General features: G+C 39.9%; 1 protein-coding gene across 1 annotated transcript in view; it reads right to left on the bottom strand.

Moving 5' to 3' along the window:
- Nucleotides 1-18,274, bottom strand: part of LOC146982298 (NACHT, LRR and PYD domains-containing protein 12-like) — a 182,929-nt gene that overhangs the window by 110,856 nt on the left and 53,799 nt on the right. Inside the window, exon 5 of the mRNA XM_085785567.1 lies at nt 16,038-16,220. Coding sequence (XP_085641693.1) covers nt 16,038-16,220 — 183 coding nt within the window. The remainder of the gene's footprint in view (nt 1-16,037; nt 16,221-18,274) is intronic.

Raw genomic sequence — 18,274 nt, 5'->3', positions numbered from 1 at the left:
CCAAAACCAATGGGTGACGTCACGGATGCTACGGCCATGTTTGTTACAGTCTATGGTTTTTGATCAGAACCTGGTCTGATGTGGATCAACTATGTTTCAGACTCTTTATCTTCTCTGGGTCAGTGTTAAACTTTTATTTTGAAGGTCAAACACACAGTTTTCACATTAAGAGGTGAAATAAACAGAGGATTCAGAGCTCAGCTGTCTGGCTTAAGTTTGCCCTTAGCTTTCCCCCTAGCTGCCTATTAACACACACACACACACACACAGAATACAGTAGCTATGTTAACAGTTTTTACTTCTCATGTCAGCGTTTTGTCCTAAAACTGTATAAACCTGTCCTAGTGTGGGTAAATTTCCAAACGCTGCCTAAATTTATCCCTTTTACCTGGTAATCGTTGAAAAATCGCAAATACTGTAGGTGCCGTGTGACTGATAAAACAGTTCATAATAATTTCAGTACATTATGGAGTATAAACTTTGTATTTCATAATTGTTAAATAATTTAATTGCATTTAAGAAAATAAGTTAATTGAAATTATCATTATTAGTTAATTATCATTTGCACAAACTCAGATAATTCATTTTTGATGTTTACAATAACTGTGGTGATACAGATGAAAATAGGTGCCTGTGTCTTTAAGAAAGTAGCTTCAGCTCGGTGTTTAGGAAGTGAAGCAGTGTGTGAGAGGATAGCCTGAGGAGCCCACGGTTTTTCTGACCGTGTTGAGATCGTATGGAAGAAGTGTTTGAAGTGTGAGTGGACAGGTAGCCTATCGTTAAAAGCCCGTGGAAAATGTAAGCTTTTATTTTTTGTATTTTTGGCGAATAAACCTGTAACACCTGCTGTCGTGGAGGACGCACTTTTTTCTGATTTGGACAACACGAGTCAGCCATAAGCTCTGGTGGAACTTCGTTAGAAAACCTACAAATACTATTGTATTTTCTGAAAGTTCAATATGGATTATAGGTAAGGAGTGAAATTGTTGAGAAGTTTTGTCCTTTCGACTTCCTACAGGTTGGGCTGTTGTTGGGCCATAACACGCTAGCATTCTGCTAATGAATGCTGATTGGTCAGTGATGGACTATTTACGACCAGAGATCCCACCTGATGAAATCTGAAGACAGAATAGCTGTAAAACAGGCAAAAGGCTGTTTTATTTCCTGCTGTAGCGCTGTTATTATGCACTTTATTAACTTTTAATATTTTTTCAAGCGAGAAAGTAACTGTCTAGACCCTCAATATGCGGTCAGTTTATCCAAATGACGGCTGTTTCAAAGTCTACTCCGATGTTTTCAGAGAAGTGAAGCTCTGCAGCGACCGGGACATCATAGAGGCAGCAGACGGTCTGCAGAGCTGCTCGGCCGGTCAACCTCCGTCGTCGTCCCGGGGGAGAAAACGATCGTCAATTAACTTACCCGTAGGTTTTTAGAGGTTTACCACCGGCTGGTTACATTATTTTTAGGAGATAAATGTTGGTCTCACTGATTAAATCTTGTGGCAGTAGCATTAGTTTGTTTGAATGAAAAGTGAAGCGTCATGTGTGTATTGGACAGAAGAGCAGTGCTGCCTGGGGGCTCTGGAGCCTGCGTACACCACATAATGTTTTACAATGAACCGATCGTCTGTATTAAACTTTTTTTTTTTTTATGTTATGTTTTATAACATGATTACAGTATGCGGTTCCGTAGACGGGCTGTCATCGTGCTCTGAGGTGACTCAGAAACCATAAAGCAGCACCTCTGGCTGTGACGTCATCATGTTTTTTTGAACGGCTTTTTAGAACAGATAAGTGAACTTAAAAAATCCAATATTCAACCAAGTGCATTTATTGCTTCCCCCTTTTGATAGTAATATTCAAATTACTTGGCAAAAAATTATTATTATTTTTAGGGGTGTATCCCCATTGACTCCCATTCATTCTGCACTCGCCTACGAGCGCCCCCACATGGACAGAGACGTGTTCCGAGAACCAGAAGTTGAACGAGAGTGGCACTTCTCCTCAATATTAGAAGTTCTGTGTCTGTAACCTGAGCAACACCGCTGGACATAGAAACTACAACAACAACAATGTTGGACTAGTGTAAAGCTTTTGAAGGACGAAGCAGAAGCAGATGTTTTAGTGAAAGTGTCGGTGTGGACAGGGCCTGAGTCAGACTGAGACAACAGGGAGTAGCTGTCCTCCTGCTGTCCCCCCTTTAGTCTCAGTAGTTCACTCTGACTCTTCTTCCCTCCACACTTCACAGGGACTGACACTCACAGACTTTAACGGTGAATAATAATAATAAAGTTGTTTAACACTCACCTAACGCAGCTTCACTCTTACTCCTTCATGTCGTCTTAAAATGGCGTCTGAACTAAATACTTTCACTTTCTATCTCCTCCCTCTGTGTGTTTACAGGAAACAGCTGACACTGTTACTGACAAGGAAAACTAATGTCTGAGAAAACAGGAACAGATTTTACATTTTATAAATGTTGAAAGTTCCTGTTGAGTTGTACTTGTTGATTTTCAGAACAAACAATAACTCTGTTTAATAAAATCTGTACAGTAAAAGGTTCTGCAGTTCCTCACTCTGACCACAGGGAGGCAGTCAAGTCCAACTACAGACGTCACCACAATAAAGGTTCATTCCCACAAGTGGAGAGCACAATCCAGAAATGTTACATTAGTCTGGTCTGATCACAGAAATAAGGACAATTATGTATTTTCCTCATTAATCTGATCTGACTTCTGACCAAACGTCACATTCATAAATGTCAGAAACAAACAAGACGACACGTTTCTTGGTTTATCAACACAGAAATGGAGCAGAAACATTTAAACAATTTCCTCTGTACAAAACAAAAAGCAGCTGAAACATTTATGCACTATGTTTAATGTCTTTAATTGAATTATTATTCACTAATCATCTGTTTTAGGTTTTTATATTTGTGTTTATTTATATGGTATCGTTTTAATATTATAGATTGATAATTTATTTTTTTATTCTTTGTCTGTATTTGTTATTATTTGACCACAACGATTTTGAATGATTTCTGAATGTAAGTGATCTCATGTTGCCTTTGTCAGTGCTGGTTGACTGTTTGAAATAAAGTTGTTTATTATTAAAAAATAATAATTTGAGAGTGCATTTAACACATGTGAACACACTCACTTGCTCTCACATTGTTAACTCCTTTAACACAGAACATTATAAGGTTTTCTACCTTAAACTTACATCATGTAACCTAATCTTATCTGTGACTCTACAAACACAAACTTTACAAACTTCTCAACTTTAACTCTGTTGCAGGTTTTGTCTTCTCATCTGCTGCCATCTTGTCTGTTGGACAATACTTCAAACTTTATTTTTCCTTCGAGATCAGTCGACCTCAGAAAATGATCTTTAATATCAACGTGTTCACATCTCTCTACTCACAGCTTCTTTTTTATTGTGCAAAGACAAACAACACAAGACACATGTGGTGTTAACAAGAATAAAAGACAAACAAAACGAACATGGAACTTAAAGACGAGATCACGCAATAGCAATAACACCAGTAGTACCAAAGAGAAAAAGAAAAATACATCAGTAACAATAATGATAAATAATGGTAATAAAAATAATAAATATAAATACATAATACAGTTTTTCTCGATTGTTTACACACATTTTCTGAAAGGATGCCTCATACTCTCAGAACTCTACACACAAATCCAAAAACACACACACAATGGGCAAAACCCCTAACTTCTCCTGCAAAATGAAACTTTACATTCAAAACAATGTTATTTATTCTCAAAATGCTATTTTAGTCTCAAATGACACACACAAACCATCATATGACTAGACATTTATAAGAACCAGTTGAACACTGATGTGCTCAGTGTAAAACACTATGATGAATGGAAAACACTTCTACTCCATTCATCATAATGACTTAGGCTTTTTTTTTTACTGTAACTACAGACAGTACATATATAAATGTGTTGTAAAATTTTAGAATATTGTTTTGATACTCAGAACACTCAAATACACCGTAACAAATGAAACGCGTGAAGACGCGACCGAGGTGGTCGTGTGACGATGCAGCCGTGCTGATGTGACCACAAAAGAAAAAAAAAAAGTGTTGCTCGGGGTCAGCTGGTTTACGGCCAAACAATTTTGAAAGACTGAACACATAATTTTGACAAAATGAGACTACTGTAACATGTAGCTCACCTAGTAGAGCAGCACTCTTTGTAGTCAAAGACTTTGTTCTAGTCTAGGTTTGAATCCCTCTATCAACATGCAATTTTGGTGATCAATGCATTTTCTTTTCTCATCATCATTATGATCACTGCTATATATATATATATGTGTGTGTGTTTGTGTTGTGTGGCCTCTCTCTCTGTTTGGTTTCTCTCTTTTTGGTGTCAGTCCATCACTGCCTGTTATGTTTCCCTTTTTTTCTAAAGCTCTGACTGCTAATTGTAAAACTGTGTGACAGGTGTTTACCCATGTGATGAGTCAGTGTGCATAGTAGGGAAACTAATTTTAGAATATTGAATAATAGTGTGTTACTCGTGAAAACAAGAGATTTTCTTCATGAAAATTGTGCCAAATGCAGAGAATTGTGTGTAGTGTTTTGAAAAAAGTGTGTTATAGAACTGCAAATTGAGTGTAAAGCAGGAATTGTGCTTGTAGTTTAGCAGATTTGGTTCAGGGGGTTGGTGCATGAGTTAGATGTTGAGGCCATTGTGTCTCAAGTACCAAAAATTGTGTGTAAACAATCGAGAAAAACTGTAATAAAAGGGTAATATTGATAAACATAGCGAGTAATAGAAGTAGGCTAATAAAGTGATGAGAGGTTTGTGTGAGAGAAGAAAACAAGTAAAAAGGAGATAATAGTAATATTAACAATAATAATACAATAACAGTAATAACAATAGTTAAACAAACGACAAAAAGAGAGAGAAAGAAGTGAACGAGATAGAGAAGGAAGAAACAAAACAACAACAAAGCTTCTTAGCTAATGCTCCTGTTCCTTGGTTATCTTCATAAACCATAGGTGGTGTGTAGCTGAGTCAGTATTTAGATTTAATGTGTTTTTAAGTTGATATTATCTATGTGAACTTCAGCTAAAACTAAAACCCACTCCACATATTATTCAGACCAGTGGTAAATATGTTAACCAGCTAAACTGTTGTTGCTGCAGCAGTTTGGTTCAGAGAACGATGGTTCCTGGTTCCAGCTGTTGTTGCAGGTGGGGCGTTAATTAGCGGTGCACCCCCCAAAACGCGCCAAAACGTCGCTGCTGCTGGAAGAGCCGAGACACACGGTGAAACTCTCTCCGTTATTTGTAGATATTATGCTCTTAAAGTCCTTACTTACCATGAATATCACACACACACACTGAGTGATGAGGTGGCGGCCATGTTTAAAGTGTGTGTGACTGTGTGTTGTTTTTCTTTGTTCACGGTGAGACGAGGATTTAACGATCTCATCTCATTAGCATACATGTGTTTGTGTTGTGGCTTTGTTCTGTGTGTTTAAAGTTCATCTGCTGTGGATCCAACTGAAACTGCCACTATACGATCTCATGTCTACAGAAATATCTGATTGATTAGTGAACATTCAGTTTGAAACTGGAAACTACAGCTGCATCTCAATAAATCTGAATATCATGGAAAAGTCCATTTACAGTAGTTCAAGTCAAACAACCACAACCAAGTATTGAGTGCATATAGATGGACTAACTTTTCACAAGGACAATATTTCTGTATTAAAAATGCTTCTTCTTTTTTTCTATTTTTTTAAAATAAATCTTTTGTAATATTCAATTTTTTTTAGAAACTGAATTTTATGTCTTCATAAAACGTAAGCCATAATGGATCTATAAAAAGTGTTAGCTTCACTTTTTGAATTGAATTACTGACATAAATAAACTTTTCCATGACATTCTAATTTATTGAGATCTTATTGATTAGTGAACATTCAGTTTGAAATTGGAAACTACAGCTGCATCTCAATAAATCAGAATATCATGGAAAAGTCAGTTTACAGTAGTTCAAGTCAAATAACCACAACCAAGTATTGAGTGCATATAGATGGACTAACTTTTCACAAGGACAATATTTCTGTATTAAAAATGCTTCTTCTTTTAATTGGTCTTTTGTAATATTATTATTTATTTTTTTTAGAAACTGAATTTGATGTCTTCATTAAGCCATAATAATGGATCTATAATGTGTTAGCTTCACTTTTTGAATTGAATTACTCACATAAATAAACTTTTCCATGATGTTCTAATTTATTGAGATGCACCTGTATCTTACTGATTAATTAGTGAATATTCTGTTAGAAGTGTTAGAAATGAATGTGATTAATGAGATAAAACATAAAAACATTGTAGATGCAGCTAATGTGCTCCTACTGTTGTGTGCAGAATAAAATCCTGAGATGGTCTCCAACAACGTCCTGTTTCCTGTGAGGTGAGTGGTGCCAGTGGGTTGCAGTCTGCTACAGGTGAGTGTTGGTGTCTGTCAGCAGCTTCAGGTAGTTGCACCAGCTACATCACTCCTGTGTGCTGGCCTGGGCCTTGGATTTGTCACATCTGTAGACATTTTATTCTTCTTATGACTCATTTACACCAACACATTCATTATCTCCAAATAAAGTTCCAATCCAATGAACATACAGACACTATAAATCATATTACAGTGATATTTGTGCATAATCATCAACCTTATTTAACCAAGTTAACAAAGACCACATTCTTATCAGTGGCAACAGCCTGGTAATAAACTCTTCAGCTCATTAATTAACACTCCAGAACTTATGCATTAACTTTTCATAACTTAGGTTCAGTTGTTAACAACAGTTTCACAACAAAACAAGTCATGGACCCACAGCACACACACATCACACAAACTCCCACAGACAACACTGGAGACACAGCGTCACATTTTATCAACAAAAACAAACCTTTATTCATAGAGCACTTTTCATACAAAAGGAAGCAGCTCAAAGTGCTTTATGCAATAAAATAAACAGCAGTCAACATCCTCTGTCATTCAACATTCACAGTTACTCACACACACAAATGTTCTCCATGTAAACGTAGGCACATGCCCCACCACAATCCCTGCTCTAATTCTGCCCCCTAGTGTCCAAACAAGAGAACTCCTCCTACTGGAATCAGCTCCAGGTCAACAAACCATATCATACAGACAGAAATATTCTTTCCTCCATAAATATGATAAAATGCAGTTACATTAATACATTATGAGTTAAATGTAATTAATTTATCTGCTCACACCATAGAACAGGTTTGTCTCTGTCATTTGTAGCCCACAGCAATTAAACAGTTATGCATTCAGTGGAACTCATCATTTTAACTCATGTCTAAAAAACGCACTTGACATAAATAGTTTCATATTTTACATAAAAGCACTTTAGATAAACACACTCATTTAAAATGATTCCACACCCCTGGGCTTAGAGGTTCTGTGAGTGTTAAAGTTTGATTTCACAAAAACATGGGCATCACCAACCATCAACTGTCTGCACAAACATTTATAACAGCATGAGCACAGAAAAACAGCAACAGATCAAAGTAGGAGTTTGTTATGCGTTGTATGTAGCATAGTTAAGGTAAAAAAAACAAAACAAATCTTACATAGTTCCTCTTTAACCGTCTTCTCTGTCAGCGATACTGAAGGTTGTGAACAGCACCAACCCGCCCCAGCACCACGGCAACCGTCTCACCAACAGCTGCAGACACACAACATTTCCTGTGTCTCTCCCAACACATTCATTATCTCCAAATAAAGTTCAATCCAGTTAACATACAGACACTATCAACAAAAACAAACCTTTATTCATAAAGCACTTTTCATACAAAAGGAAGCAGCTCAAAGTGCTTTATGCAATAAAATAAACACCAGTCACAGCCGCTCTCATTCAACATTCACACACACAAATGTACAACATGTAGGCACTCACACTTCTCTAAAGTTTAACTAAGAAGTTTCAGTAATTCCTTTGGGGTTTGAGACGACACTCACCTGAAAAACACAGGAAAGAAACAGTGACACAGAGAGACGAGGCTGCTTGAACTGAGTCTTCCATGGCGATGAGGAAAACCCATCCAGACATGCCCCACCACAATCCCTGCTCTAATTCTGCCCCCTAGTGTCCAAACAAGAGAACTCCATCACCTCTAGGTCAACAAACCATATCACACAGACATAAATATTCTTTCCTCCAAAAACATATGATGAAATGCAGTTATATTAATACATTATGAGTTAAATGTAAATAATTTATCTCCACAAATGTCCTGTTCTGTCTTTATGAACCAGTTCTAGAGCTGCTTTGGCTCTAACATCCTGAACACACACTTCACACTGTGGGACAGGTTTGTCTCTGGTCATTTGTAGCCCACAGCAATTAAACAGTTATGCATTCACTTCAGTAGAGCTTGAAATTTAAATTCATGTTTAAAAATGCACTTGAAATAAATAGTTTCATATTTTACATAAAAGCACTTAAAATGAACACACACATTTAAAAATGATAAAGTGGGTCAAATAGCAGAGTCAAGTGGAGGTGCACGGTAGCCAGTGAAATGCTTCATCCACTTCCTGAGTGAAGACCAGCTGGTCAGGTGAGGACAGGTGAGTTTTAATATGTAGTCAGCTGACTCATGTTTCCGTTAACCATGATGATAATTGTTGCCGTTGGAAACTGCGTCGGTCCATGATAGTACTAATACAATCCACTCGCTGTGATGCTAATTACTTCAAGTTAACACTTATGTATTCCTCCTCTTTGTCAAGAATGGTTACACTTTACATTCATCATTTACTGTGTGTTGATGATGTAATACATTTTGTCTGAGGATTTTAAAGGTAGTGGAAAGTTCCCACCACCTTTGTTAACCTGGTCTGGTCCTGTGAAAGAGGATCCACCACAGACACAGGTAGGTGTACAACAAAAACAAGTCTTTATTATAGTGAGTCATTCATGAAGAAATACTTGTGACATCTGAAACTGCAACCAGCCCCACAGAGGGCCAGGCAGCTGCTGCACAACCCTGCAACACACAGCACCACAAATGAATGAGAGATTTACACAGACACACTGCACACAATACTAAATGCACAGCAACCTTTACACTGCACACAGAGGGAACTCAGTGACAAAACACACATCAATACAGACCAGTCCACTCTGGAGGCAGCTCAAAACCACTTCCACCACAGAAACACCTGCCACAATCATTTTTTATATCAGTCTATATCGATATTTATCACAATATAACTCAAATGACTATTTTTTGTAAAGGCTAAATGTTCCCTCATACTCACAAGTGAGATTTGAAGATATCAGAAGGTTATTTCTGATTTAGATATTTATTTTCCGTCAAAAATTGAACATGACAGATGTAATGATGAACATATAGGCTAATGAACATAGATTATTTTGTGCAGATGCATTTTAATTTGATGTCCCTGCGTTTCAAACCATGGTAAATCACTGTTAATAATTATTGTTAGGAATCATTAACATGTGCATATGTGACAGCCTCTGCACATAGGATATAGGCCTATGAAAATAATTATTAAATGTAAGATGGATGTTGCAACTTTATTTATTTTTTGATCTAACAAGTAGCCGTTTGTGAAGTTTTTCAATTGTGTTGAAAATTGAAAAAAAAAGTAATGTAGAATGGAAATACTTTACATGTAAAAATTAGAACATTTGAAAACACAAGTGTCTCCTTGGTTTTGCGGTCAGTCGTCTGAGTTCTCCTTCATATTTTCTTTCGAGGCAACACTCATTCTCTCTCTCTCTCTCTCTTTTTTCTCCGGCGATGTCCCACTGCTGCCGTGCACGGCTGCAGCAGCCCAAACATTACCACGTGTTGTCGTGTTGTGTCTTCCTGTGCTGTGTCAACCTAACCTGGCTGGCTCAGCGTTCAAGCCACTCACTTCTCCGTCGGTCCCTCGCTACCTAAAGGAGGTGTAGAGCCCCCCCCCTAACAGATGATGTGACACAGCTCCCCTATTTAACCGTCTTCTCTGCCGCTGACACTAAAAGTCGTGAACAGCACCGAGCCGCCACGGCACCACGGCCACCGTCTCACCAACAGCTGCAGACAGACAACATTTCCTGTCTGTCTCCGACGCCGTCCAGCCTCCTCCTCCCCATCCACTGATACAGGTGAGTGTGATTACTTCTCACACAGATGAACATCATCAGTCATTCATTCTCCCAGAAAACTCTCCTGGAAGCTCACAGGGAGACAAAACACTCCCTCACTACACTGATATAGACCGAATCTCCTTGTTGTTTACATTCTACTTCCTGGTAGAAAACCAGCTGTAATTTGAATGAGATCAATAGTAACGAACCAGAGTTTAGCTATATATCATATTTTTCACGCCCTATCACCGTTTAGACAAATCTGAAATGATTGGAGAAACATTACTATTTCTGTGTGTGTGTTTTGTGTTGCTATGTGTTGTATTTATTCAGTTTTGGGGAATCACCGTGTCTAGAAAGCATCAGTGGCTGCAGCTGACAGGGACAGCTAACGGTAGCTAAGCTAACAGTAGCTAAGCTAACGGTAGCTAAGCTAACGGCGGTAGCTAAGCTAACACCAGGACGTCAGCTGTTAAAACCCTCCCGTTGTCGGACACAACATGAAACTACTCCAGTTAGCTCAGTCATGTTGGAACTCAGATATCCGCTGGAGAAAATATTTTTTCATGGAGCGTTTATTGAGTCACTGAGTTATTAAAGTTAAACAGGTAGCTAACCGTTAGCCCAGCTAATCTCTGATAACCATGACTAATTACAAAAATGTGCACACATTAATAGTAGTGTTTGTCCAGTCATTGGTTTTATAGACTTTACAAACATCAGATTAGTCTAAACGGCGATATAGTGACATGAAAAAGTAGATATATAGCGAAACTCTCGTCCATCACTATTGTTCGAATGCTGGTTTTCTACCCGGAAGTAGTTGTAAACAACAAGGCAATTCGTCCTATAGTCAGTTACTGAGTCGTGAATGTTGAGTTTTGTACCATCTTGTACCATCCGGAGGCAGCAGCAGCTTAAACAGAAAAGACGTGCTGCGGGTATGATGGGATGTAGCCTGCAAAGTCTGTCATAAGGCGCGTTTCCACTGCAGGAACTTCAGGGTAATTTTACGGGGCCAGCCCCGTTGGTGCGTATTTCCACTGCAGGAACCTCCCCCACAGGGCCATTTACAGGAACTTTTACGGGGGCCAACGGAGGACCTACTCCAGGGTAGGTACTCCGTTCGGACCTGAAAAGCTCCTGGGTGGGGCTCGAGGTTAACCCGGCGTTGATTGGCTAAAGCTAGAGCAGGCTCTGACGCTACCAGACAGCACCAAAACAACCGGCATTTTTAAAAGGGGGAGCAGAAGGGGCATTAGCCTAGCAGACACCGCTGTAAACAACAAGAAAACACCAGGAAGATGTACACAAATGGACCGACGGTGAGGTGCAGGCATTGATTGCAGTCTACAGCACCGAGGAGATTCAGAGGGGGTTTGAGTCATCGCGGCGAAATGAAAATATCAGCGCACCTCGACACACTGGGGATCCATCACGCCGCAAAACAATGCCGTGAAAAGTTAAAAAAAAAAAAAAACTCAAGCAGGATTACAATCAGCCGCCATGTGCACAAACACACAAATCAGAAACGCGCCTACCGCCTCAGCTCCTTCCACCCGTCTTCGTTGTTGTTATGATTTTTGGGCATGTGCTTGTGACCTGCCTGGGTGACGTCACGGTCGAAACTGTTGCACAGCGATTAAGCGGCGATTGAAACTCATGACGTCGCCGCGGGGTCCGACTCTGCAGTGGAAACACGGCCAGTGAGAGGGCCGAGTGAGAGGACGGTTCCTGTAGAAGTTCCTACCCCCTCCCTTTACCAGGAACTCCTGCAGTGGAAACACGGCTTTAGTGTTGCGTTGTGGCGCTGTTTACTGTCGTTGGAGCAAACCTCTGCATCTACTCTGTGCTCTGCAACTCCAGTGCACTGTCATAAGCCAAGTCCACTCAGTGTGTCTCTGCCTGGGAAGAGTCCTAGACATTCTTGAACTTTAAAACGTTGACTCTCATGCTCTGTCGCTCATCTCAAACACATACTTGTTGCCGCTCGCACATCCTCGTCTTACCGCCGCTGTTTCCGTTCTTGGTGTGCGTTGCTTTTGCACTGGCTACACCACTGCTTGCATTGACAGGCTCTGACTTTGTCTCATTTCCAGTCTTTACGTCTGAAGACCACGATGTCGGCGCTCTCAGCTCTTCCAGTGACGGGTTTAATTTTCGGTTGCATTTGAACTTTAATTGTGTTGTCGTTGCTGCTCTGCGCATTTTTTCAGTGTCCTTGAATCTCCATCATGTTTAGAAAAACTGAATAATGTGGAAATGAGCTGCAATTCTTCATCACACCACAAGATGGAGCTGATTAATCAGAATGGATGACTTGCCTGTTTTCACCTGTGTGTGTGTGTGTGTGTGTGTGTGTGTGTGTGCGTGTGTGTGTGTGTGTGTGTGTGTGTGTGTGTGTGTGTGTGTGTGTGTGCGCGTTTTTTTACAGATGTGTGTGCGGCCTCAGTTCGGGGGGGCGAGGTCAAGGCTCAGATCCCCTGCTCCTCTCAGAGCCTCAACACGCTGCAGCTCAACACCAACAGCACCGAGCACCGGGTGAGTCCCTGAACGCAGCACGGCCTCTGGTCCTGATCACAAACACCATCATTATTAATATTACTAATAATATTATTGTTATTATTAATATTATCAGGGCTGCAACAAACGGTTAGTTTTATTATCGATTAATCTGTCCATTATTTAAACAATTAATTGATTAGTTGTTTGGTCAATAAAATGTTAAAAAATGTTGAAAATATACATACAAACAAGAAAATGTCTTGTTTTGTCCACAAACCGAAGAGAGACTCAGTTTATTGTCATAAAGGAACAAAGAAACCAGAAATATTCACATTTAAGAAGCTGGAATCAGAGAATTTTGACTTTTTTTCTCAAGATAGTTGATGAGTATTTTAATAATCGATTATTGTTCGATTAATTGATTAATTGTTGCAGCTCTAAATATCATTATCGATCAGTCTGTTTCATGCTGTTTTGGACTCTGAGCTTAACATGTGTGTGTGTGTGTGTGTGCTGACGGTCGGAGGCAGCAGCGACCACATCGACGTCTTCACTAACCTGTCGTACAGAGCGTTTTCACTCAGCTTCTGAACACACACACACACACACACACACGTTGTCATTTATGATAATAAAATATTTTTGTCATTTTGTAACTTGTTGGTCCAAAGTTATTTAAATAGACTTTTCTGTTTGTGTGAAATTGCTTCTACCTGCACACACACCTGTATTGGTCCAAGGTCCAGTCCAGACCTCAGCTGCAGTGACATCTTTTTATTTTAACTACAAATGTCTCTGTGTCTCTGTCTCACTTTGGTTTCTCCTAAAGCTAAAGTTGGTAAATCATTGATCCATGGTTCATTGATCCATCACCACAGATTGAACTGGTTTGTAAATTCCAGCTGTAAAACTATGGAATTACTTTTGTATCAAATCAATCCAAACAAAACTTCTTCAACGTCAAACAGAAACAAGAGCTTGAGAAAGAATAAAACTTTATTTAAGAGAGAAAAAAACTCACTGAAGCAAAAAAAAAAACTGTCATCTCAAAACCAAAATGTGTGACTTGAAAACAAATTACAAATCTCTTGGTTGCTTTAATTTTTTTTTAGATAAACGTGTTTTTGTTGCTTCATGTTCAGTAAACAGGGTTTGCTCTTGCTGCTGTCACCTCTCTCTCCTCTGCTCCCTGAGAGGCCAGAGTCACATTAGAGCCAGAAAAAACTACATATAAAATAATATACATCATTGATCATTACACAAAATAAACAGTGTTTACATTACATTAATGTTTTAACTGTTGTCATAGCAACCTGGGGTCCGCTTCAGGAAGCAGGCTCGACAAACTCTGAGTCAAATCCCGAGCTCAGGGTTGATTGAGCCTGAGCTGGAAAACTCTGAGTTTTCGGTTACAGAACAGCTGATCAGAATTAGTTCAATCAACCCAGAGTATGTTGAGCCTCCAACCCAACTGGAGACGCCGGTGTATGTGGAGTATGAACACATTAAAAAACATCAGATTCAGCCGAAACCGCGTGAGCTGACGTGGGAAACAGAGTGCAGTGTGTTCTCTAAAGAAGACAATGGGACAAAAACACATTGACGGAGGAAATGCTGCGTTGTTAGCACACTTGGTAGCGCATGTGCTTTTCACGCAGTCAGCCCATGTTCGAATCCAAGGTATAACCATGGACTTTGGTCGGCACTGCATTTTCTCATGATTATATGTTAAAGAGTGGCCTATGTGGTTGTGTAATCTGTGGCCTCTTAAAAATGTCCGTTTAAATTTGCTAGCTCTATTGATTTGTTCAGATGTAATCTACTTCAAATCAAACAGTAGCCTAAGACATTTGGTTTACTTCATTCTTGCAATATTTGCCGATCGGTTCCTTTAATTGATGAATAGTTGCTATGGACACCGAGGGGCCGACAGAGGTTTACTGTATCTTCAACTATTTCTACTCGCACTGTCCCACATGAAAACCTGCCAGGTAGAGCTGATTAATCAGAATGGATGAAGAAGGAAACAGGAGGAGGAAGAGGAGGAGGAGGAAGAAGAGGAGGAGGAGGAGGAAAAGGAGGAGGAGAAAGAAGAGGAGCAGAGAGTGACTAGAGGATCAGATGAGTCCAGAGACAGTGATGATCTCTGTCAGGTCCAGAACACACAGGGAGGATGGTGGACTGGACTCTGAGAGAGACAGTGGAGCTGCTCTCAGATCAGTTCAGGAGGTTCAGGACTAGAGGAGAGGAGGAGTTTACCATCTGAGAAGAGAAGCAGAGGACAGAGGTGATGGATCAGTGATTGTCTCTCTCTCTCTGCTCTGATTGGCTGACTGTTGTCTCTCTCTCTGCTCTGATTGGCTGACTGTTGTCGCTCTCTGCTCTGATTGGCTGACTGTTGTCTCTCTCTCTGCTCTGATTGGCTGACTGTTGTCTCTCTCTCTGCTCTGATTGGCTGACTGTTGTCTCTCTCTGCTCTGATTGGCTGACTGTTGTCTCTCTCTCTGCTCTGATTGGCTGACTGTTGTCTCTCTCTGCTATGATTGGCTGACTGTTGTCTCTCTCTCTGCTCTAATTGGCTGACTGTTGTCTCACTCTCTGCTCTGATTGGCTGACTGTTGTCTCTCTCTGCTCTGATTGGCTGACTGGTGTCTCTGTTATTGTCTCACACTGACTTTAGTCCAATAGTGCTGAAAGCAGCACAGACTGACTCCGCCCCCCTACTGACCTCAGAGTCTCCAGTCTACAGTCTGGACTCTTCACTAGATCATCCAGATCCTTCACGACTGAAGACTTCAGGTCGTTGTAGCCCAGGTCCAGTTCTCTCAGGTGGGAGGGGTTGGACTTCAGAGCTGAGACCAGAGAAGAACAGCTGATCTCTGACAAACTGCAGCCCCACAATCTGAATAAAGAATAAAAGAAGAAGATAAATTCATTGATGATCAGAAAGAAGAGTTTTTTCTTCAACAGGTGAATTTCAGTGTCTTTGTCCAAACATGAGTTGTGAGGATCTTGTGCACATTGTTGTGATAGAGATGAAGTGAGTTGATGAGCTGATACTGGACATTTTCTCCAGAGTTTCTAGAAAACATGAGTCGTCTGACTGAGAGAAATACGAGTGTGTGTGAAGGTTGAACTGAAGTGAACAGACATTATTCATGACCACTGAGTGAAATGAGCTGAAACTGAAGAATCATTCTCACACAACAACAACTGCAAATATTCATCAACCACTATTTCAAATGTCATTAATCAATTCAATCAAAGTCAATGATTCAAGTTCTGAGTGAAGATCAATCAGGTTCAGTTGTGGATCAAAGATCTCAGATCTACAACAGTAACAGTCAGTGAACTGACCTCAGAGTCTCCAGTCGACAGTCTGGACTCTCCAGAAAACCACTCAGATCCTTCACTCCTGAATCCTGCAGCATGTTGTAGCCCAGGTCCAGGTGTCTCAAGTGTCTCAGGTGGGAGGGGTTGGACTTCAGAGCTGAGACCAGAGAAGAACAGCTGATCTCTGACAAACTGCAGTTCATCAATCTGGATAAAGAATAAATGAAGAAGATAAATTAATTGATTACTGATCAATAATCAGATGTGTCCTGATCAATAATCAATAGGACTTTGTCCTTGTGTTCTTGTGGATCTTCATCATGTGGCCTTCTACACACATCATCCACATGTCAGCACAGATTCATCAGCTGCTGCTGACCTCAGCTCAGTCTGTCAATATACAATCAATATCTGATCAATACCTGTTGGACTAAACACTGACTACAACTCTCTGATTTAGAGATTCTGATTCTTTTAGACAGATTTATATTTGTACCATTTCATGTCACTAACTTTGTATTTTTATTCTTATCTGTTATTATTATTATTATTAGGGCCACGGGCAATCGCACCGGGCACTGGTCCCAACAGCTATGAAATAGCTGCAGGGACCAGTGCTTTGCCCGGGCACTACTGTTATTGTGTGGATTTTTTCTTATTATTATTCTCCGTCCTCTTCCGGACGCTTTTTCGATTCGCTACTAGTTCGAGTTGCAGGACATATTATATATCAAAACGTGCGGCTTGATCGGGATCGGTGGGCTATTACTTTTCTCAACAGTTTACGAATTTTTCGCGACGTAAGTTTAACGACGTAAGTTTAGCGACGTAAGTCGCGAAAAACTGCGCAAAATTTTTGCATGTAAGTCAATGGGACGGGCGGGAAAAAAAGACCAATCATTGGAGTTTAACAAACGTCTACTGCTCAGGCATACTTTCACCTAGAGACTCCATTTAAACTTTAAACAGTAGACACAAGTCTTGTGTATTGGCGTATTACTCCACGTTTTGATAGGTCATATAGTTTTTGATCAATCCCTGTTCAATGACCATGATCATTTTTGGAGAAATTATGAGATTATAATGGTTGTGTATTGCATGGAATGTTCGTGTCAGAGCACGTGACATCATCGGTTAGAGTGGGAGAGAGTGAAGAAACATTCTGTATTTTTTCTGGATAAACTGTCAGCACGGCCACAATTTACACTCTACACACATAATTTTTTCAGAATTTGTAAGACAAACTTGTCAATTCATGTGCTCAAAATATCAGAGAGACTTACAGAACTTACAGAATCAGCCTCTGAGTGCGGCCACGTCTGTCCCTGCTCCTCATTGACTCCAATACAAATATTTTCTGAGAGAAGCAGAACGGCCTGATGTTTTAAAACTGCCAGCGTCGCCAAAATATTTACTGTAGAAACACCAAATCGTATCGAAATTTTCAGTAAGTCCTTAGAGCAATGTGATCTGTGTTTTGTTCTGATAGGAGTTACCGTTTTGTCATGCTAAGCCTAAATGTGAGACCGGTGCAGAGGCAGAAAATGGCTCTTTTTCTCCACGTTTCTGTCTGTCTCAGCCTGCGGGGGCCCCTATCGCCGTGGTAACCTCTTTGATCCTCAGGCCAGAGCTCGTTAACTTCATAAACAATCCACCTGGCGCTCGTTTAAATGTTTATAAACACAGACACAGCTAAATCAGACTGACACAGGATGCAGCTACTAACTAACTATGTGTCAAGTCAGTCACACACACACACACACACACACAGACTCTAGAGCCAGCTTCATGTGATTACAGACACACACACACACACACACACACACAGTTAACCTAATGTGATTACAGCTTCTCCATATCAGTGCTTATAGAAAGATGATCATGTGTCTGTCTGATCAGCTCTGTCTTGACCTTAAGATCGTGGGTTTGATTCCCATGTTGACAGAGATGGCACAACCCGCAGTAGCTCCCGTGGCCCATTCAAAATTTCCCGAGAGGAAATTTTCTAGTTATTATTATTATTATTATTATTATTATTATTATTATTATTATTATTATTATTATTATCATCATCAATAACTTTATTGATCAACTGGTATCAGGGTTAAATCAATAAACTAACAGCACAGGGGTCATTGACGTGATGAAACCCAGTGTCAAGTGACTGAACTTTGATTTTTGATACAAATCTGAATAAAGAGGAAAATAAATCTGGAGTCAAATGAGGAATTAATACAACTCTGTGTTTCTGGACTCATTTT

This window comes from Trachurus japonicus, chromosome 8 (assembly GCF_045865225.1).
Source record: "Trachurus japonicus isolate A0001 chromosome 8, Traja_1.0".
NCBI classification, from domain to species: domain Eukaryota; kingdom Metazoa; phylum Chordata; class Actinopteri; order Carangiformes; family Carangidae; genus Trachurus; species Trachurus japonicus.
The sequence above is the reverse complement of the archived record's forward strand: the minus strand, read 5'-3'. Positions and strand labels throughout refer to the sequence as shown.